Source organism: Hemibagrus wyckioides, linkage group LG04, assembly GCF_019097595.1.
Source record: "Hemibagrus wyckioides isolate EC202008001 linkage group LG04, SWU_Hwy_1.0, whole genome shotgun sequence".
In the NCBI taxonomy this organism is placed as follows: domain Eukaryota; kingdom Metazoa; phylum Chordata; class Actinopteri; order Siluriformes; family Bagridae; genus Hemibagrus; species Hemibagrus wyckioides.
In genome coordinates, this window is record NC_080713.1 from 19,816,442 (window position 1) to 19,839,238 (window position 22,797).

Sequence of the window (22,797 nt, forward strand, 5' to 3'; positions counted from 1 at the left end):
CAAGGCAAGCATTTTATATGATGTTTTTTATATATATATATATATATGATATTATATTTGTTAAGAACATAAAACACAATCTTTAATACTGTATTCTGAGAGAGAGAGAGGGAGAGAGACAGTTTGGTAGACTTCCAGACAAATGCCAGAGGCAGCGTGTAATACCATAACTCTGTTTACTTTTGTGTTAGTCTAGTCACCATTTAAGGTGCTGGTAGATGAACAAGGAGCTTTAAGTTTTAAAGTCCTAATTTAATTTGTATTTTCTTTTCCTTTCTTTACGTTTGAAGATTTCACTCAATTCACTGAGCAAATTTTGGTCAGAAAAATGTGATAAATGAGGACTATTAAAGTCCAAAGCTAATAGATGATATTGTATTGTTATTGTTCAGTAATGATCATGTTTGCTTGTTACAGTCAAATGGCCACATTTCAGTGACTGGTGATATTTACCAAGACAGACTTAATCGCCTTGAAAGTGACAAAGAATCCCTCGTGCTTCAGGTAACGTTTAATACATATATTAACATTATACCTGTTAACATATTTCCTTTAATATACATCAGAATGATTGTAGAGGTGGTTAATATACAGCGTAATCTGTTTAATTCCATATTGTTGTAATCCTGCATGTTGCATCTTATTCAGCTCTGTTTATGTTGCTTGCTGACTTTATAGCCAGCTCCTTGTGCTCAGTTTATTAGAGAAGGAGCAGAGTAGTATGAGCACATGGATGCTAAATGAGTGCAAGGTGACATGAACTGCTCATTACCTTGCAGGCTATGTGAAGTACACTCCATGCTATTCTCAGTGATGTTCACTTATTTTTAATAACCATACTGCTGTACACGCTCAAGTCAGCTACCCTTGCGCACTCAATTAATGATGCTGTTTAAACACTTTAAGATTTCTCAGGTCACAGTTTGTTGTCTATTTTGCTTTGAGTGACGTCACCAATTATAAAAAACGTGACCAGAACACATTAATTTCATGTCTTCTGGTCATTCGTGTTCCACTATATAATGAGGTTCCATCATGTAGCATCTTTCATGAGTACAAGTAAATAGGCATGCTTTCAGACCGATGCCTGCTTTTACAACTGAAATTATTTCTTGCAGGTGAGTGTCTTGACAGACCAAGTGGAAGTCCAAGGAGAAAAGATAAGAGACTTAGACATGTGCCTCGAAGAACATCGAGAAAAACTGAATTCCACTGAGGAAATGTTACAACAGGTATGTTGCAGGATGGTCACTGATTTGCAACCTGTCCATGGCCATAGTAAGAGGTAGATCTTGAAATGAAACTCCTAACTGCATGTCCTTGCCTTATACCCATCTGCAATGACAGTAAAGTTTAATCTAATCTAATCTATTAATTCTTGATGACCACAATGATATAGTTTTCCAGCTGCATCAGCCTTACACACTATACTATTTGGCCAATCATTTATGTACACCTGACCATCACAGGTATAAGTGGTTCTTTCTAAAACCTAGAAGCAGAGAATTGTATAGGATGTTTTTTTTTGTTTGATGAAGCATTACAATTTCTCTTCACTGGAACTAAGAGGACCAAACATGTTCCAGCATGAAAGCCAAACATGATTTTCCAAGGAGTGAAAGAACTTAAGCGGCCTGTACAGATCCATGACCTCAACCCCACTCAAAGCCTTTGGGGTGAACTGGAATGCCTGAAAATATCATGTAGATACTTCCCAGATGAGTGGAGGTGGTTATAACGGCAAACTGGGGACTAAACCAGGAACAAGATGTTCAAAATTAACATATGAAACCTTTTCTCATATTGTGTGTGTGTGTGTGCGTGTGTGGGTGTACTGGTTATTGGTGAACCTTAAAATACAGCCATAAATAACAACACTATACATTTAGTTTACAGACAGTGCTATACAGATTAAATAAAGACCACTTTATACAGAGAATGTGACCGGTCAACAATGTATATAAAGACTGAGAGTAGTGCATTGACTAGTGTGCATCACATACACCGACCATGCATAACATTATGACCACCTGCCTACTGTTGTTTTTGTCCCCCTTTTTCTGCCAAAACAGTCCTGACCCGTCATGCACTGCGTATTCTGACACTTTCCTATCAGAACCAGCATTAACTTCTTCAGCAATTTGAGCAACAGTAGCTCGTCCGTTGGATGAATGAGTCTTGGCTGCCCATGACTCTGTCGCCGGTTCACCACTGTTCCTTCCTTGGACTTTTGATCGATACTGACCACTGCAGACCGGGAACACCCCACAAGAATTTGGCCCTTCATCAAACTCGCTCAAATCCTTGCGCTTGCCCATTTTTCCTGCTTCTAACACATCAACTTTGAGGACAAAATGTTCACTTGCTGCCTAATATATCCCACCCACTAACAGGTGCCATGATGAGGAGATACTCAGTGTTATTCACTTCACCTGTCAGTGGACATAATGTTATGGCTGATCGGTGTACGGTGAAAATACACAATATAGAGTACAAGATGTGTTAATGGTGATGCAGCAATAGTATGTGTAACATAAGGGGATGCAGTAATTAGCGACAGTTCTAACAGTACAGTATAAAATTCTCTTCTGAGTTGAAGGAGGAAGTGGACATCCATGTTTTCTGTATGACCTCCTACATCAATCTTGCTACAGATGCCAGATGTATTGATCCTGATTGTTTTTCCTCTGTTCCTCTTTTCTATTTCAGGAGCTTATCTGTAGGTCAAGTCTTGAGACCCAGAAGATGGAGCTGATGGCTGAGATTTCCAATTTAAAACTAAAGCTGAATGCCATGGAGAAGGAGAGAATAGACTTTGATGAACGATTCAGAGATAGTGAGGTAGCTATCACATCCATATCACATTTTTGCAATATTACAAAAGTAAGAATGACTGCAAAACACAATTTCTCTCTAAATGTGACCTTGGGTTTCTCTGGAAAATAGTTATTACAGCAGAAACTTTGCTCCATCGGCAGACACGCATGTCTGAGAATGCCGAGTTTCCTGCGAGTTTGGGTGTCAAGGGGAGTTCTGTGGGAAGGGTCTGTGCTAGTGCTGTGTACAAACACATGTGGTAACTTTATGGATAAGAAAAGACTTGCAGGAAACAGATGGATGCCTCATGTTCTCTGTATGGAGGTGGAAGAGAGTTATTCAATATCACACACATGCTGACTTTATCTTTTTCTTTTTTCTTTTTTTTCCTTTAACAATTTCCTGCCTGTGAACTTGTTTACTACAAAGTGAAGCGAGAAGCAGATATTGAACCATATATAAACCATCATCCCATATGAACCGAATCAGACAGATTTAATCCATTCTGGGGTTTTTTTTAACAAGCATCTTTTGTCTGGCTAGAATCAGACATAAATTGTTAACAGAAGTCTGAGTGTGTTTGGTCTAGGATGGTCAGCAATGTTTTTTTTTTCTCCATAGCAAATGAAGGTCAACCTTCTCTTTTCTCTTGTGTCTTTTTTAGCATCTTAAGTGTATTGCCATACTAAAACTGTCCAGTGTTTTCATTCTCTATGAACTGGAAGATAAAGCTTGTTAAAGCTTACATACTGTAAAACTACCCAGATGGATATCTTTTTTTTTCTTTTATTTTAAATATTTCTTTGAATGTTTATTTATTTCTACACACCTATATTGTCGTATCTTTTCAGGGCTTTAATTGGTTTGTGGCCTCGGGCTGTTCGCTCGTTCATAAATTTTTTCACTAAAGGCTGCTTTGACACTTTAACAAAGAGCTTATCACCCTAAAGCCTTAGTACTGAATGGAAGTGGCTGTCACTGGATTATTGTTTCTGAACAATGGCTAAGATTGACTGTTGAAGCTTTGACGATACTTGAGCATGCATTATGTGGAACTTTGCATTGAGCGTTATTCAATAAATCACGAGTGAAATGTTTTTGAACAATAATTCATGGACTCTTTTTAACATGAGCTTCTCCCCCCCCCTCTTCAGGGTTTGATCCTGGAGATTAATGAGCTGAGGTATCGCATTTCTGAGATGGAGAACGAACGCTTGCAGTATGAGAAGAAACTGAAGTCTACCAAGGTGAGCTTGATGATGGATCTTCATCTCAGTCTGCGATTGTATCAGGGGGGAAAAAAAACAAAATCTGTGAATAGTTTTCTTTGCTTTATCCTATTTTCCCCACTTTTTCTTCATGTATATTTGTTCTTTGCTTTTCATTGAGCTTTGTGATAACCTGGGTTGTCTTTCTGCAACATCGTTCCTTCTTCAAGTGTGTTTTTCCTCTCTGCTCACTTTCTTTCTCTCTTCTTTCCTGGCTAACGTGTGCACTGCTAGTCGCTAATGGCAAGACTGTCTAGCCTGAAAATCAAAATGGGCCAGATGCAGTATGAAAAACAGAGGAAGGAACTCAAAATCCAGGCACTCGAGGTTGGCCTACCTTGCTGCTGTTGTCATTTGATTATTTGCTTGAAAGTGCACATGCTGTGTGTATCTGGAATGTATTCGCATCCCTCCCTCATGACATGATGACATTTAACTTTAAATATGTTTACTCTCTTATATTTTCTTTCTCATATATGCAGATTTCTATACGAATTAACACTTTACTGCATCGTGAAGTCTGCAAGAATGCTATTAATATTAACAAATGTTTTCAGCCAGCATTAATGGCTCAAGTGAGCTCCTGCAAAGAGCTATTTCTCTTCATTAATGCTAGGTTACTCGTACAGCAGATGGGTTTATTCCAGACAGAAATCCAGTGGGACGTTTTTAAAAAAAAACACCCACACTTAGGTCTGTGTGGAGGATTTGATTATTCTGGAAAACACATTTCACAGTGTAAATCCAAACCATATTTATAGCTTATTTTAGTAATATACAAGTAAGTGATTTAAAAAAAAATAATACGGTATATTCGCTATACTGAGAATTAATTCGCTAATACTGAGAACCTAACTGAGAATTTCCTAAACTTTTGGTTTTGTTTGTTTTTTAAATAACAGGATTATCCATTTAATAAAAATTCCAAACTCTCAAACTTTCTTTGGAGCAAGAACAGATAATCTGTAGTTTAGTATTCCCAGTCTAAACGTCATATATAAATATAAGGTTTTAAACGTTTATTTATTATCTATACTACACTTTCCATGATATTGTTTGAGCCACAGAGACAGAAGTCAGCATGTTTTGCTAACCACAGCTATGCTCTAATTTAAGGCACTCTAGCCTTGGGAATCTTTTGGGTGAGACAGTAAAGGCTCCAACGTTGCAGCTTTTAAAATGTTTCCTCTTCGAAATATCTACCATCTGTGTGATTGCAGGGGAAAAAGTCTAAAACAAAACCTGGTCAGGATTTGTTGTGGAGGTGTTTCAGACTCAGCACTTCTCTCATGGTCTGTGTTTGCGGGTGTGGATTTTTTTTTTTTTTTTAGGAGGAGCTGGCTATATTAAGAATGCATCTGGATGGTAAAGATGGAGAACTAAGGAGGCTACAGGATGAGACAGGGTCCAGATCGCCCACACCTGCAGGCTTAGAAACCACTGAGAGAGGTGAGTCAGCATCAACCTGCTCCAACACGCTGTGGGAATTACCCTAATGCACAGCCAGGTTCTGACATACGCTATATTGCCAAAAGTTTTGGGATGTCTGGCTTTACATGCACATGAATGTAATATGGAGTTGGGCCGCCCTTTGAAGCTATTACAGCTTCAACTTCTTCTTGGAAGGATTTCCACAAGGTTTAGGAGTGTGTTTATGGGAATTCCTCTAGAAGCACATTTGTGAGCTCAGGCACTGATGTTGGACGAGAAGGTCTGGCTCACAGTCTCTGCTCTAATTCATTCCAAAGGTGTTTTATCTGGTTGAGGTGAAGGCCATTCAAATTCCTCCACACCAGACCCGCTCATCCATGTCTTTATGGACCTTGCTTTGTGCACTGGTGTACAGTCATGTTGGAACAGGAAGGGGTCATCCCCAAACTGTTTCCACAAAGTTGGGAGCATGAAATTGTCCAAAATATCTTCGTATGCTGAAGCATTGAGTTCTTTTCACTGGAATTAAGGGGCCAAACCCAACCCCTGAAAAACAACCCCTGAATTCAGTGATTTGGAGGGGTGTCCCAAAACTTTTGGCAATATAGTTTATCACTAGCATCTAGTTTCTTGATTTAAATGAATAAAAGGGGTGCTGAAATAGAATGGACCAATAAAATGGTTGTATTTTATTCTTAATATCTAATTAACAAGAAGTGTAACGACAGCTCTTGCATTTCATTCTCCCATGCAGAGGATACTTTTAAACAGAAGCTCAAAGAGAAACGTAAGGGCAGCTTGCCTTCTATGTAATCATTTACGCCTGTTGTCTCGCTCACTTCCGTTCTGTCTTCACAGTTTGCATGTTTTCACTTATTGCGCTTGCATTTTTATGACATGAATAACGATTCATCCCTGAGCCAGTTATTACAAGTTATTATAGGAGGGGAAAATACTCCAGTGCTTTTTTTGCAAGCTAGTCACAATCTATCACATCGCTAATGTTCGATCACGTTTCCCAGGACTGAGAAAAGAACTGAAAACCTGTTTAGAAATTCTGATTATAAAGGAAATCCAAGGGCTGGTGTTGGAGAAATGTCGTAGTCTTAATGCATTTTTGTTATTTTGTATTAAAGTTAAAGGTATTTGTAAATTAAATCTTTGTGATCCACCCGCTCTAAGATGGTACAGCTTTCACATAAGGAAGAATTTGCTTTAGCAGTGTAGACAGTTTCTGCCTTGTTCTTCATAGATACTACAAAATCTTCAGGATAAAGTAGTGAAGAAGGTAGTGTTGCTTCCTTACAACTCCAGGGTCCCAGTGTCCATCCTGATCTCAGTTTACTGTCTGTTTGGATTTTCCTGTATTCTCACTCATGTCCCTTTTGGTTTCTTCTGTGTTCACTGGTTTCTTCCCACTTTGCAAGAATATACCACTAGGTGCATTGACTATACTGCATTGCTTCTAGTTGTGTGTGAATTATATGTGTACATGGTGCCTTCAGGAGTCTATTCCCAGCTCGCGGTGTTCCTGGGATAGGCTTTGGATTTACTGCAGCACTGACCCAAGGATAACTAAAAATATCAAATCTCATACCTCTTTTATCTGAAGATCCTTATAGTTTCACAACAGCAGTTTTCCCCTTTAACCTTCCATTAGTGAATTTCAAATGAAATGGGTTTTACTTTCTTTTCTCATCCCAAGGAAATTTCTTATTTGTGCTAATTAGAGACCCATGGATGTAGATTAGATTAGAAAAAACGCTGGAGTGTTCACAAATGCTGAGATCATAATCTGAACCAGTTTGCAAGCACCAGGTCAGTATCTGTCATCTGTTCAGCATGTTGGATGCGTCCTGTTTACGCAGTTATGCCCAGCAAGCACTCTGGTTTTGTTTTGTTTTGTTTTGTTTTTTTCTTGCCTGCGTGCATTAACAGTAACACCTCTCCTGCCCTCCAGCTCATGTCGACACGTTTGTCAGCTCTCTACATCTTTTCTTTTCTTCCCTTCCTTACGTAATTCCTCCTAGGAAGTCTCTGAGGCTGGAGGTCAGTGTACTCCACTCGCACAATAAACTGTATGGAGTTCGTCCGTATGCGACGTCGTCACTGCTGAGCCTCAGCTCCTTCTGCAATGCTGAAATTTATGTTCTGTTCTCTGCCTTGTGTCACCCTGTACATGTGATCATTTAGCTGCCGAAGCTTAGATATTTAGAGTTTTACCCTTGTTTTACTACATGGGCTATGAATTGCAGATTTGGAGGTGCAAAGAATGAAAAAAGCAGTTGAGTCACTTTTGGCAGCCAATGAAGAAAAGGTACCTCCACCGGTATTTGTTAAATTTTTTAACATTTTTGGTGATTTTTAAACTCCGATTTTAATCTATGCATTTTATATATGCCTGCTAAATAGGATCGCAAGATCGAGGAGCTTCGGCAGTCAGTTACACGTTACAAGAAGGTTCAAGACATGGTCATGTCAGTGCAAGGGAGAAAAGGTGAACAGAGTTTACACATGCTCCTAATGCCAAAAATAAGCTGAATGGTTATTATTTGTCTTGGGCTGTTTCCTTTTCTCCAAGCCAAGACCCTTTTTAGGGCACATTTCACTTACATACTTACATGCTGTTGTATGCTATTTCATGCTCAAATCTGCCTGCTCAGTCTGAATCTGTCTAAATCTGTCTGTGTTCAGTCTAACTGGATCCAATTAAATAGCTTTCCCCCCCCCCCCAGACAAATTGAAAGAAGAAGAAAGTGACGAGAGCAACAGTGACAGCTCTCTCTCCATGTCAATGGCGATGTCTGTTTCCATGGATGCCGATAAGTCCGTCCTGTCATGTGCTGAGGAAGTGAAGAGTCAAGATGAGGTACGGCGTCTAAATTCAGTGTGTCTGAAACTGGCATTATGTCAACCCCAGACAGTCTTGCGTGCGTTGGAGGGATTCTGGAGCTTGTTATTAGTTACTGTTTCTCATTTGGCTCTATGGCATGGTTTCTGTTTTAACTTGCCAATCTTTCTGTAAGACCCTTGATATTGTTTTATTTTTGAACTTCTCAAGTTGAGCCAACATGAGCAGATGACATTCGCTGTCAGCTCGCTCGGAGTCTACATATGATTCATATTAGAGCTTTTGCAAAGCATGCAGGATTGATTTCAGTTGTAACCTTCAGCCTGTTCATTTTAAGTTGCAACAAGCCAGAAGTAGACAGCTCTCTGGGCCAAGTTTATCTGAGTGAAATTAAATCTTGTGTATTCAGACATGTTGTGGACTTCTCTCTCTGGAACAAAATAAAATGTACGAACCTGGGTGATATCCGTTGCTGCGTTCAGTTCAGGGTCCTTAGACTTTATTTCTGATCACATACTCTTATCCACATTTAACTCGGGGTTAGAGGTGTGCAGCAGGACAGACATTCCCTGGGAGCCAGGAAATAAAAGTTGCAAGCATGGGACATTTTCCTCAGTCAGTAAAAATGTCCTACGGTTGCAACTTTTTTCCTGACTCCTTTGGAATCCCTGTTCTGATTGACACCCCTAACCCACTTGCCATGCTGCGTTACAGCTCTGTGTGTTTTTATCCTCATTGTCCACTGGAGTGATATCTGAAACTTTTTGTTTCCGTGATTAGCCAACGACGTTTATCAGCACACTGCATGTGTCTTCGCTCTCATCCACACCACAACCGAAACTAGAGGCTGATGTAAACCTGGAGCCAGTGCAGTCACAGAGGTGAGCTTCTCAATTCACTTACAGGATCTGCTTTCTGGAAATAAATATTAGGCAGGCAGGCGGGCTGACTATCTATCGGTGTGATCGGATCACAGAAAACCCACTACTAGAAGGATAATATAATTTCAAAATAAAGTAGATAAATTTATCACATCCTTAACCCTTTTATTGCATTTATGCTTAACTCACCACCAGATCATTCACTTTATTCTTTGTCATGTTTCCTGTACACTCCATAGTATTCCTTACAGCTCTGTTTGCATCCCAGTATCTCAGACTTCTATAAATAAATGTTAGTCTAATGCATGTCGGCTTTCTCTTGTCACTACATATTAGAACCGCAATGCTTGGTCATACAACATCTCCTTGCATTTATTTTCTTTACTTTTTCCTCCATTTCATTCCAGTTCATCACCTGACTATGTTTACATCCCAAACTTGCTTGTCCATCCCTCCTTTCCCTCCATACTAGCATTCCAATACATGTGTGTTTATCCTGTATAGTGATGCAGTGCATCAGGAGCCATGTCAGTCACAGGAGCCCGTGATAAATACCAGTCTGGAGTGAGTATGTTTGAGCTGCAAATAAGGGGAGGTTTCTCAGCCATCTGAAATCATCCTCTGCTTTGCAACCTGTCCAGAGTATGTTTGTTTTCATTTATGAATACATGTATTAGGAAATAATACATGGAACTCTGTTATGGTTGATGAGCACAAAGTGGTTTTGCTTGACTATAAAAGAGATAAATCTGTGTTGTTGCCTTTTATGGTTGTTGTTTAGTGTTTATAGAAGTGAATAGAAGTCAAATTTTGTGGATCAATTCTAAATCTTTAAAGCCCTGTTTGAGCTGAATAAGTTTCACATGGGTTAGACATTTTACATTTTACAAATGTCCATATTGTAGAAAATTTCCATTGAAATGATCTCGCTGGGTAATTTCTACTTCCGTGCATGTTCATGCTATGACAATCATTATAATGATCTGTTTTAGCGAAAGCTGTAATTCTGGGGCAGTTATAAATAGGCTTCTTGTTGAGAGTTACACCTACAGAAATATATATATCTGGTTGTATGCAGCTTTTGATTTGTCAGGCTGTGGACGTTTGGACATTTTACAAAGATACTTTATTAAACTCGCATTACTGAACCGTATCTGGTACTCTGAGAGTTTTAGAGTGTTTGTCTGTGAATGAATAATAAACATGGGTTCATCTTTTTGCAGAAATGTGGAGGTTTCCAAATCTAGCAGCCTGAGCAAACTGGATGGCAGCACTAGTGAAAAGGTGACGTTTCAATTCACTCAGTGACTGTAGGGGGAAACATTTATTTAGATTTACCAATATGAGCATTATTTGTGTCCCAGTAGAGCTTCATTAGCAAATCAATCAGTGTTTATTAAAAGCTTTTTTTTTTTTGTTTTTAATCCCAGAGGCCTTTGGCAGTTGGAAAGAGTCCAGCAGAGGTAGGTTTTGCTCATCACTATTTTCTCTGATTTCTTAAATATTTTATGAGGAAATCCTTGTGAAATGATGTTTCTCATTGCTGTAGAGTCGTGCTTTTGATGAGTTCAACAAAATTACAACCTTACCACCAAAATCCACTGGCAGCTCCCGTGCTGTGGAAGATGACAGTTTTGGCACAAAGAAAGCGAGATCCTCCTTCGGACGAGGTTTCTTTAAGCTCAGAGGAGGCAAGAGAACAGCCAGTGCTCCTAATCTTGGTAAATCCTACTTTCTTTTCCGAATAGTATTTTGTACCTGAGAAATCTTCTTCAGCTATCCTTTAAAAGGTCCTTAACTATTAAGCATTCAGACAGAATGACCAAAGTTTAGTTGCAGTAAATTCCCTATATACACTATATTGCCAAAAGTATTCGCTCACCCATCCAAATAATCAGAATCAGGTGTTCCAATCACTTCCATGGCCACAGGTGTATAAAATCAAGCACCTAGGCATGCAGACTGTTTTTACAAACATTTGTGAAAGAATGGGTCGCTCTCAGGAGCTCAGTGAATTCCAGTGTGGAACTGTGATAGGATGCCACCTGTGCAACAAATCCAGTCGTGAAATTTCCTCGCTCCTAAATATTCCACAGTCAACTGTCAGCTGTATTATAAGAACGTGGAAGTGTTTGGGAACGACAGCAACTCAGCCACGAAGTGGTAGGCCACGTAAACTGACGGAGCGGGGTCAGCGGATGCTGAGGCACGTAGTGCGAAGAGGTCGCCAACTTTCTGCAGAGGCAATCGCTACAGACCTCCAAACTTCATGTGGCCTTCAGATTAGCTCAAGAACAGTGTGCAGAGAGCTTCATGGGTTTCCATGGCCGAGCAGCTGCATCCAAGCCATACATCACCAAGTGCAATGCAAAGTGTCGGATGCGGTGGTGTGAAGCACGCCGCCACTGGACTCTAGAGCAGTGGAGACGCGTTCTCTAGAGTGACGAATCGCGCTTCTCCATCTGGCAATCTGATGGACGAGTCTGGGTTTGGTGGTTGCCAGGAGAACGGTACTTGTCTGACTGCATTGTGCCAAGTGTAAAGTTTGGTGGAGGGGGGATTATGGTGTGGGGTTGTTTTTCAGGAGCTGGGCTTGGCCCCTTAGTTCCAGTGAAAGGAACTCTGAATGCTTCAGCATACCAAGACAATTTGGACAATTCCATGCTCCCAACTTTGTGGGAACAGTTTGGAGCTGGCCCCTTCCTCTTGACTCTTGGCCCCAACATGACTGTGCACCAGTGCACAAAGCAAGGTCCATAAAGTCATGGATGACAGTCTGGTGTGGAGGAACTTGACTGGCCTGCACAGAGTCCTGACCTCAACCCGATAGAACACCTTTGGGATGAATTAGAGCGGAGACTGAGAGCCAGGCCTTCTCGTCCAACATCAGTGTGTGACCTCACAAATGCGCTTCTGGAAGAATGATCAAAAATTCCCATAAACACACTCCTAAACCTTGTGGACAGCCTTCCCAGAAGAGTTGAAGCTGTTATAGCTGCAAAGGGTGGACCGACGTCATATTGAACCCTATGGATTAGGAATGGGATGTCACTTAAGTTCATATGCGAGTCAAGGCAGGTGAGCGAATACTTTTGGCAATATAGTGTATCATTGCTGGATATGTTGCTTTGCTGTAGATGCACAGCAATAACTGGATGCATTACCTCTCACCTCTCCTTAATTAAAGGAAAGCTCCTTCCTGAAGCACATTAAATGTGTTCGTATTGAAGTATTTGCAGTGAAAAGCTAGATTTTGTGTGTCTGAGATCTCAGGGAGATGCTGCCAGCCCAGTTGCTAGTGTATTTCGTGTGAGAAAAATTGTAACCATCCCAAATCATCTCATATGGCGGTTTTAAGAGGACAGTGAGGTTTCCCTGTCAACTCCTAAAAGCCTCTTTTCTCACTCACTTCTTTTAGTGATGTTCAGTGTCATAAATGAGAACAACATAAAACATCATAAATGAGACCAACATAAACAAGACAACAACCATGATGATGTTGGAGGTATGAGAGGTGGAGAGATTAAAGAACTAAAGCTCTGCTGCATCACTCTCTTATTCCCTCATGCCCACTGGCACAATTTTCAGAAGGTAGCTGAACAGCGACCCAAAGTGAATGTATACCAGTGTGTCAGTGAAAAATGTTTAAACCGAAAATTCAGTTCAGAATATAATCATAAAGTAGATATTTTTTTGCAACATCACATATTGCTGATAAATACTGCTGTTATTCAGGGTGGATCTTCCCTTTAAATATCCACATCCCTTTACTTATGTTTTGTCAATCTGTAACCAAAGGCTGCATGCTGTTAAATTATCATACACCGATCAAGCATAACATTATGAGCAGTGAGAGGTGAGGAGATAATCAGTGTTATTCACTTCATCATGGCACCTGTTAGTGGGTGGGATATATTAGGCAGCAAGTGAACATTTTGTCCTCAAAGTTGATGTGTTAGAAGCAGGAAAAATGGGCAAGCGTAAGGATTTGAGCGAGTTTGACTAAGGGGCAATTTGTGATGGCTAGACGACTGGATCAGAGCATCTCCAAAACTGCAGCTCTTGTGGGGTGTTCCCGGTCTGCAGTGGTCAGTATCTATCAAAAGTGTACATTAAGTTCTGTAAGTATCCTTTATGACCTTTTAAGTTGCGAGGTGGGGCCTTTGGAGTCCCCATCTCGCAACTTACAGGACATAAACAGGATCTGCTGCTAACATCTTGGTGCCAGATACCACAGCACTTCACACTTCAGTTATCTAGTGGAGTCCATACCTCGATGGGTCAGGGCTGTTTTGGCAGCAAAAGGGGGACCAACACAATATTAGGCAGGTGGTCATAATGTTATGCCTGGTCAGTGTATGTCACAGTAGTGAAGTCAGGCAAAATGTTAATTTATCTTTACACCTGAAAGTCCATTTAGTTTTATGCATGGTTTTTCCACCAGATTTCCCTTCTCAGAGCAAGCACAACTGAGCACTAATGGCAAATGAAGTACACTGCACAATTTTCTGTCGTCTTTGGTGTATTTTGTCATTCCACTCATGCCACTTTACCAGAAGGAGCCGGCTGGCTTTGCAGACTATGGAAATGTAGCTCCTACCAATAACATGTTATTCCAGAACCACATTCCTCCACATATCAAATCTCGCCACTTTCACACAACTGTGTTCCCATACACACGGACGAGACCGTGCACCAGAACTGGCTTTAAGGTTCAGCCATCGTCTATTAAATATCACTGTTTCATAATTTGCGAAAAATTGTCTTGTGTATTGAACACACGCATGTATTTTCATGGATTTTCATTTTCCCTCAGCTTCACTTACTCTTTAATTCTGACCAGATGTCCTCTGCATTGATGTCATGTAGCAGTGTTACTAATGTTTGTTGTAGGATTGTTTTCCACTGGGCTTTATGAATGTGTTTGTGTCCTCAGTTTGAATTAGCATCAACTTTTATTTCTTTCTTGTGAAATCTAATAGTATTGGGAACTCTTGTCAGGTCCCTGCAGCAGAATGTAACTTGTTGTTTATGTAGCTTCTGCTATATGTGTGTGTTTGAACAGCTGAGACAGAGCACAACGGCATGGACCACCTGGACCTTGCAGGGATGCCACAGAAGTCAAGCAACAGTGACAGCACAAACACTCTGTCCAGCTGCCTAGAGGGCAAGAAGAAGTCGAAGGGAATTAAAGCATTCTTAGGAAAGTGAGTAGACTATTTAACAGAGAGAATGAGAGAGAGAGAGAGAGAGTGTGTGTGTCATAGGTATTCCCTTAATTCCTTACCTTTAACCAAACCGCTATACACTACTCCTCACTAAAGGCTTACAAGAAGTCAGTCAACAACATTCACCTTAGATGACAACGTCTCAGAGAATGAGTTCAAGCGGGGAGGAGTCCGAGCCACAGCCGGTCCCAGGCTGGGATGGTCACGTGACCTGCACAACACAAACAGGTCAGTCACTGTGTACAAACACAAATGGGCTGCTGTTGATGATCAAGTAAACAATCCAACACTAACATGTGTGAAGAGAGCGCCCCCTGGTGGTGATCCGAAGCCCTCACACTCATCAAAAGTACAAGCACTCTTGTTAAATTGCTAATGTTTCAGATAAACGTGTTGAAGTCTGAGAAAAGACCAAACATCCCTTAAAAAAAGGCATATTATTCAGGCAGTATTGTAAAACAACTACATGGAAATGTACTGTGTAAATTTGGTTTATTGCTTAATGAGTTTTTACTTTAATGTCCATTTAAGGTTTCTGGAAACATTTCAGTTCAGGAAAGTGCTTAAAACTAATAAATAATAGGAAAGCAACTGTGAACAAACTTTCTGTCCACTTTGAACAAATGTAGTCTAAAGCTTGTACAAATTGCATTAATCTTTATCAGCCCTGTCATACTAGATAGCAGGCACAGCAACTGCAGTACATCCACTATCATCCACTTGTATGGTCTGAGTTGAGGGAGGTCACATGACTGCATTACATGACTGAAAATATGTTTTTGAGTATCTCTATTTTCTCAGGCCACATTAAAATGTAAGCAGTGTTTCTAAAGGGATCTATTTGTTAAAGCTTTTCCAAAAAGCTTAATTTTTGCTAGACTCAGTAGGTGTGGATACATGCTGCCAAATAATCCGAACGTACAAGGATTGATAGCTCATTTAAACACCCTAATCGATCTACTTGAGCTTGATTTAAATGAAATTTTGGGTTGAATCTGACTATTTTCTCAACAAGATTTAAAAATTCCTATTGCACATGGTCAGTGCAGTGGTGTGTAGGCTCTATTTACAGCTTACATTTGCAGGGTTTTTTGGTAATGTATGTAATACACATGTAAACGAATATTAGAAACACGATGGCGATGTGTAGTGCACATATAAACAGTACATTTGGAATTTGCAATCAGATGTAATGTAAACATACCTACAGGTGAGAGGTATGAGACGAAGATGCCTTTTCAGATTTAGTTTGATTAATGTGGTTGCAGCCTTATGCTGTGTTTACGCTTGCCTTATTTGGGATCTGTAATTGTGTGTGTATCAGTGAGGTGGATGCTCCATTTGCACGTTGGTCCCGGGAGCAGGTGTGTGACTGGATGCATGAGCAGGGACTGGGCCTGTACGTGAACCTGGCCAAACAGTGGATTTCCTCGGGACAGACGCTCCTACAGGCTTCTCAACAGAACTTAGAAAAGGTAAGCATTCACTTCATCATATGTAGATCTCCTTAGAGCCTTAGTGTAATTTTGCTTTGTTTTTATTTGGGAAATATATTTAGGATAAAATGTGTTTTTTATGGTTTAAATATTTGCTGTCAAGATAGTTGCTATAATATAGATCTACATCCAGAGAGTTATACCTTGGAAGAAACACTATCTATAGAGCAAGATCTACAAGTTGATGAGTTTATATTTTTTCCCACCTGTGTTCATTACTCAATACATTGTTATCTGTTCATTTTTTGGGGGGAAACTGGCTTGTGAATAATGTGATTCTGGTACAGCCTTATAGATCTTTGGTAAAGAACATTCAGATTTTTCTTCTTTTTTTTTTGTGAAAGGCAATTGCTGTAACAAATGATTAAGTGATGTTAATGATTATGAGTTATAAGTTAATGATTAACTTATCTGTTTACGTTAATATGGATTTAGGATGTTTGTAATTAGATTTCTGGTACAGTAATCCCCCTCTATATCGCGGTTCATATATCACGGTCTCAGTATATCGCAGATTTTTATTTGGAACATAAAATTTTTTTTTGCAGGTTTTCCCGGTATATCGTGGTATCCGCAAACCTTAGTGAACTGTTTTTATGTTGAAATAAGGTAATTTATTAATAAAAATATTATTATGAATTAGAAAATATAAACATTAATTAAAATGAAGTAAAATGTTAATGATATATAAAATACTATTTACTCAAGAGACAAAGAACATGTAGCGTTGTTTAGGAAAGCGTGGTGCGGGGATGCTGAAAATCAAAATACAGTACAGATGGAGGAACGGGTCTGGCCAATCAGAATGCCCCATTCATTTAATCACGGTTGTGATTGGCTGCTGGCTATGCGTGCAGTTGGGGAAAGGGAAGCAGAATTCTTCAGCATCCCAGTTTTTCACGTTACTGTCCCGAGTGTTTGGTTTTGTTCAGTGTATGCTGTATTTTTACGGTTTCTCTGCAAGCCCTATTATGTCGCCCAAACACTCTGCACCTTCTAAGGCTTCTGGCATGAAACATACATACATGTTTACTACACTATACTTTACTATAAATGTGATATTTCTGCGAATTTACCCAAAATTCATCTCGCTATATGCTTGGAAATGTTTTCTGTGAGTGTTTTAAAGAGTGTGGGAGGGTCATTTACGGCTTAAACAATACAAAAAACCATTTGAGGGTGGCGTCTGTGTATCGCGGATTTACGTTTATAATAAACAGGGGAATACTGTACTAGATGCTCCTCAGAAAATATCAAGGGTCAGTATGAACAAAAAGAAGACCTAAAGAAACTCATTAGTTGGATCTCTATAAGAGCCAGAATTCACAGACTATGCTGACGGTGCGGTTATTTCTACCTCTGTTGTTTTTTTCCTGTTGTTGTAGGTTTTCAATTTAATAAAACAATAAAATTAGGGAAAAAAAAAAAAACCTCTCCTTTAGGTTTTGATGGCAAATTTCCATCCTTTAATGGACAATGAATCTTCAGAATTTGAATGTTTTACTTACTTGTATTAATGACTAGCCGTGTATAAAGTTGTTTGCATGCTGTGATCCTTACCAGCCTTGTTATATTTTAAACATATAGTGTGTGTGTATGTGTGTGTAGGAGCTGGGTATCAAGCATCCTCTGCACAGGAAGAAACTGCAGCTGGCTCTACAAGCACTGGGCTCTGAGGAGGACGACAACAAAGGCAAACTAGACTACCAGTGGGTGACAAGTAAGGAATGACTTTTCCAATTTCCACATTCCAGTTTTTATATTATTAGAAATTTGAAAAATATTTTTCCTCCTAAATAAAATTTCATTTCGGTCCCTTTCCCCAGGGTGGCTTGATGATATCGGACTTCCTCAGTACAAAACTCAGTTTGATGAGGCCAGAGTGGATGGGCGAATGCTTCACTACATGACTGTGGTGAGTTTTCTGTCTTAATGCCAACAGGCCACAACTTTGTACACCGGTCATTTGTCCCAGCTTTGTAATGCATGCACATTTCCCACGTAAATGTTCACATAAATACTGTACATTGTTCAGAATTCTACTTCCTGTTGCTCTACACACAAGTCCAGGTATTCTAGCAGAACTATTTTACAAGGGGTATTTGTAGGTGAGCAGAAATGACAGAAGGGCAGAAATCTCCTGCATACTACACGCATTCACCTTGTAGTAAAACAGCTAGACAGAAAATAAAAATGCTAGACAGACCTGACTATCTTACGAGGATTAACCACATCACATAGCAGAAATGTTGATCAGCTACATTAGAAACTTTCTAGAAGAGGATAACAATTATATTTGTTTTCTTTAGTCTGTGTGAATACATTTGCAAATTCAGCATAGGATATCATATTAGCTACCACTTTTTGTTCATTTTCTAAGTACGCAAGACTCAAAAGGGCAGTACACCAGAGCTTTTAGTTGCACATTGGGCTAGCTAATGAATTTCTGATTTGTCCACTTCAGTAGAGTTTGATTACTTTTAACAATGACCTGTGTTGTGGTGATCAGGATGATCTGCTGTCTCTGAAAGTGGGAAGTGTGCTGCATCACCTCAGCATCAAGCGCGCTATCCAAGTGCTCCGCCTCAACAATTACGAGCCCAACTGTCTACGCCGCAGACCCTCAGATGAGGTGTGTATGCTGCTGGGATTTCCCATAATATTGTCTTAACATTAACGCTTTGTGTAAGCAATGTTGTTTCCAATTCTCTGTCTTGGTAGAACAACATCACTCCAGCGGAAATCTCTCAGTGGACCAATCACCGTGTGATGGAGTGGCTGCGTTCTGTAGATCTGGCAGAATATGCACCCAATCTGAGGGGCAGTGGAGTCCATGGCGGACTGATGGTGAGATATACGATGGAGGATAACTAACTAAGTGTATGATCAGTATGTGAGATTGAGATTTGACGATATTTGAATGGACATATCTTTGTGTGTTCAGGTTCTAGAGCCTCGCTTTAATGTGGAGACAATGGCACTGCTCCTGAACATTCCTCCCAACAAGACCTTGCTCCGAAGGCACCTGGCAACTCATTTTAACCTGCTGGTGGGCTCAGAGGCTCAGCAGATGAAGCAGGAGTGTATGGAGAATCCTGATTATATTTTACTTACTGCAACCGCTAAAGTCAAGGTACAGCTTACTAACCCCACTACAGGAACTACACTGTCTTTTATTTTACTCTTGGTCTTAACTCTCATTCTGTGTTGTATTTAGCCAAGAAAACTGGCATTCGGGAGCTTCGGGACTTTGAAGAAGAAGAAGCAGGAGGATAGTGATGAGTATGTGTGTCCCATGGATGTGGAAATGCCGAAAGGACACAGTTTCCAGAAAGGCTTCAGAAGCGTGGAGCTGCACATTTACGAGGACGACCTGGACAGACTAGAACAGGTGGAGTTATTAGGATCCATGTAGGACATGAGCTAGGTTAATCTGTACCCTTGACTGGTTCCATTTCTGGGGAGAGCATGATGTTCTTATTTTCATTTTTTTTTTCTTCCATTTTAATTGTTGATTTTTCTTTTTATTATTAAGTTATTTTTTACATTTTATATTTCTGTTGGTTGCCAGTTGTGGCTGAACTCCAGGCCCAGATCCAGGATTTCTCCTGGCCTCACTTTTCCATGTTTTCCTGGGTCTCCTCTGGGCTACTCGGCACTCTGTGCCATAATATGCTTGTGTTTGCTTTGTGTAGTGTTTGTGCATCTATGTGGCTCCACTGATCCCTAGTGCTGCATTGAGATCGATGGAGCCTAGTGATGCTGCAGCTGTCCAGATTGTGTAGGCCATGCCAGCCTCGGTCATCAGAGGGACTGTGCCTTTGAAATTTGATCAACAGCTTTTGGACTCACTCTTTTATTTAATTTTTGTTTTGTTTTTTTAATTCTAAAATTGAATCATGTCCCTGTGTATGAGTGAGACGCCATATGTCACTTCTTACCTAATCTAGACTGTTCCATTTATTTATTTATTTATTTATTTATTTTTGTATCCACAGATGGAGGATTCAGAGGGCACTGTGCGACAAATTGGAGCTTTCTCAGAAGGCATCAACAACCTGACGGTAAACAGGACGACAATATAAAATAAACGTTGTATGAAACATTTTAGAATGTGTAATGAGCGCAAATATTTTGTGATTCAGAGTATGCTGAAAGATGACGAGTTCTTTAAGGAGATTGGAACATCGTCACCCAACCCCAGCGTGACTGACGACGACTCCAACGTCTGAGGAAGGGTTTTGGGTTCAACTGCCCATAGTGGTGCTGCTGTGATAAAAACTGACTGTGCCAACCTCTCTGCACATCTCTCTCTCTCTCTCTCTCTCAATCTGTCAGTACTAGCTATACCCTGTGAGTGTATTTCCCCTTATGTAAACTCGTATAAAAGACACAATGCAGTATTTGCAGTGCAGAGTAGGTGTCATTCTTCCAGCTAAAATATGAGTCAAGGTTGTGAATATATCTCTCTGGAGAAGATGTAAGAGTATATTGAAGAGTCAGTCTTGTGCTTAAAATTTTTATAAATACGATGTAGTTGCTTCAGTTACGTATTTTTTTAAGGAGAGTTTTTAAGGGAATAATGGCAGCCCTACTGTAGTTTGCCTCCCAACTGGGGACTGGAGATTTTATGCAGTTTTTTCTACTGGACTTTCACTCCCATTTGTAGTGTCCAGTATGGCAAACGGAGCACAGTGACACTTTTAACCTCTGAATAGAATTTATTTTTAGAAATGAGACTTCTCCTATTAAGAACTGCCAAATTCCACAATGATCACATGATGTGTGCCATTTTTACATCTTTCTTAAAATATTTTCACAGTATTTGATGTATTTATAGGTCCATTTGAACCTAAATATTGAATATGTGCATTGATGTCTATGTTTGCATGCAATATCTTTAACACTACCAAAACTCAGAACATGCCTTGTAAAGGAATGGCGGCCCATCCTGGTTATATTCCTACCTTTGTGCCCAGTGTTTCTGGACAATACACCGTATCTTCCTTGACCCTAACTACAATAAAGACATTACTTCAGATGAAATGTAATGAAAACTCAGTACAAAGTATTGAATGCCGTATTTGTACAGTTGCATTTTATTTAAGCTTTTCGGTCTCTCTCTCTTTCTTAAAAAAAATATTGTGCATCGATTAACATATCAAACTTGTTCTTATTACATTTCAAAGCAATGTTTTTGTTTTTATCAGCCATATTTGTATGTTGTCTTCTTATGCTCATTTGTAAAAGGTCAATAAATTAAAGTACAGCATAATCTCATTTATGGATTCCATGGAGTGTTTTTCTGTACAAACTCACTGGTTTTATTTTATCCTGACTTTCTTTGTCCTAAATAGACTTGGCATGGATTAAGCAATGTACAGCAGAAAAGCAAAAAAGTTCAGAATTTCCAAATGCTACACTCTGTATATTCCCATTTACTGAATTCTTTTGTGTTTTCCAGCTTTATTTTTTTAATCTTTGTAATGGCACTGGTTTCTATTCAGCTCTATATTGGAGAAGGTTGAACAGGTTCCTAAAATGCCTTCCAGTTTGCTCGTTTGCAGCCTAGGCTTTGGTGGATTCCTGTACATTATCCTTGATTGAACATGTCTCAATCTGCATTACCAATTCCTGTTGAAGGTGCCAGGAATGCAGACTGCAGGCACAGTGGTAGATTTCTTGGGCTTGTTTGAATTAAGGATCCTTCAGAATTAGGATTCATCCTGCATCTAAACCTCAACTCCCACAGAAAGAAACAAGTTGTCTTGGCAATACGGGCACAAGCTGGAAGCATATGGCTTTCCTCATGAAAGAGATCTATTGTGTCCCATCAGAGAGAGATATCACCATATACATCCTCACTTGCTGGGCTCCAGAGAGCATGTTGGCGCTTCAGTGTGAGATTAGAACACATCATCTGGCTGTAAAATTCCTCCTAGATATTCTGAGAAATTGCCATAAACTGGTCGGTTCAAAAATTGTGACTGTCAGATACCTTAATTAATAAGGCAGCACATGTCACACTCTGTCTTGTTTAGTGCATGGGTATGTCCACAGTTTAGTAAAAATATATATATATAATAGGGTTAGGGTTAGGGTTAGCCAAACCTTATCCAGATTAATAACAGATAGGCTCTGCACAGATAGACTTTCTTGCCAAATCAATTCTGTTGATCAACTGCTTGATCAGAACACACTGGCCTATACACTATGCACTTCTACTACTACTACCACCACTGAATTTGCTCATTTTACAAAGAATTCAGCAGTGAGGCCACAGGGTTCCACTTGACCAGTGAGACCTACTTATTCAATTATTCTACAGAACTGTTCTGGCAGCTTTTCTCCAGTAGATCAGCTCACCCAAATAGACAGAGAAATCTGGCCTCACTGGTGAAGTGTAGGTTGATGACGGTCACCTCAAAGTCCAAGACAACATTCTTGCATGCTTGAACTCCTATTACGGATGTCTTGTGTGCTCTCGGGTAGAAGGTGTTCCACAGACAGGACGTAACAAACTTCCTGCAGGAACTGCTAAATAATAGAAACTCTCTCTCTAGGCTATAGGTGTATGTCACAGCACTGTGGAGTCTTACTGGGGGCTTGTTAACTTATCACTGCAAGAGTGTGGCTTGGATTAGCGTCCCCTCACACTGGATTTGAAGCCTCTGAGTTAGTAACATCATTGCAACTAATTGTATTATTCTAATTGTGCATGAACACCTCCAGCGTCCTGGGTTCGAGTCTCGCTCCCGCTCACTGTGTGTGTGGAGTTTGCATGTTCTCCCCGTGCTTGGTGGGTTTCCTCCGGGTGCTCCGGTT

The 22,797-nt window shown here is 40.0% G+C and overlaps 1 protein-coding gene across 6 annotated transcripts in view; it reads left to right on the forward strand.

Annotated features, from left to right (window-relative positions):
* ppfibp1b (PPFIA binding protein 1b) overlaps positions 1-21,252 on the forward strand; it is a 34,983-nt gene extending 13,731 nt beyond the window's left edge. The window contains exons 4-29 of one of the 6 annotated variants that reach the window (XM_058387846.1): positions 418-504; positions 1,119-1,232; positions 2,710-2,841; positions 3,972-4,064; positions 4,320-4,412; positions 5,417-5,534; positions 6,271-6,303; positions 7,772-7,833; positions 7,929-8,013; positions 8,252-8,385; positions 9,148-9,248; positions 9,753-9,812; positions 10,472-10,532; positions 10,679-10,711; positions 10,798-10,969; positions 14,314-14,455; positions 14,573-14,704; positions 15,801-15,951; positions 17,581-17,692; positions 17,799-17,887; positions 18,482-18,604; positions 18,694-18,819; positions 18,917-19,105; positions 19,190-19,363; positions 19,971-20,036; positions 20,118-21,252. In XM_058387846.1, the coding sequence (XP_058243829.1) occupies positions 418-504; positions 1,119-1,232; positions 2,710-2,841; positions 3,972-4,064; positions 4,320-4,412; positions 5,417-5,534; positions 6,271-6,303; positions 7,772-7,833; positions 7,929-8,013; positions 8,252-8,385; positions 9,148-9,248; positions 9,753-9,812; positions 10,472-10,532; positions 10,679-10,711; positions 10,798-10,969; positions 14,314-14,455; positions 14,573-14,704; positions 15,801-15,951; positions 17,581-17,692; positions 17,799-17,887; positions 18,482-18,604; positions 18,694-18,819; positions 18,917-19,105; positions 19,190-19,363; positions 19,971-20,036; positions 20,118-20,204 (2,769 nt within the window). In that variant the 3' untranslated portion in view covers positions 20,205-21,252. The remainder of the gene's footprint in view (positions 1-417; positions 505-1,118; positions 1,233-2,709; positions 2,842-3,971; positions 4,065-4,319; positions 4,413-5,416; positions 5,535-6,270; positions 6,304-7,771; positions 7,834-7,928; positions 8,014-8,251; positions 8,386-9,147; positions 9,249-9,752; positions 9,813-10,471; positions 10,533-10,678; positions 10,712-10,797; positions 10,970-14,313; positions 14,456-14,572; positions 14,705-15,800; positions 15,952-17,580; positions 17,693-17,798; positions 17,888-18,481; positions 18,605-18,693; positions 18,820-18,916; positions 19,106-19,189; positions 19,364-19,970; positions 20,037-20,117) is intronic. The other 5 variants (XM_058387848.1, XM_058387847.1, XM_058387850.1 and 2 more) reach the window with 5 other exon arrangements.
* The last annotated feature ends 1,545 nt before the right edge of the window (positions 21,253-22,797 follow it).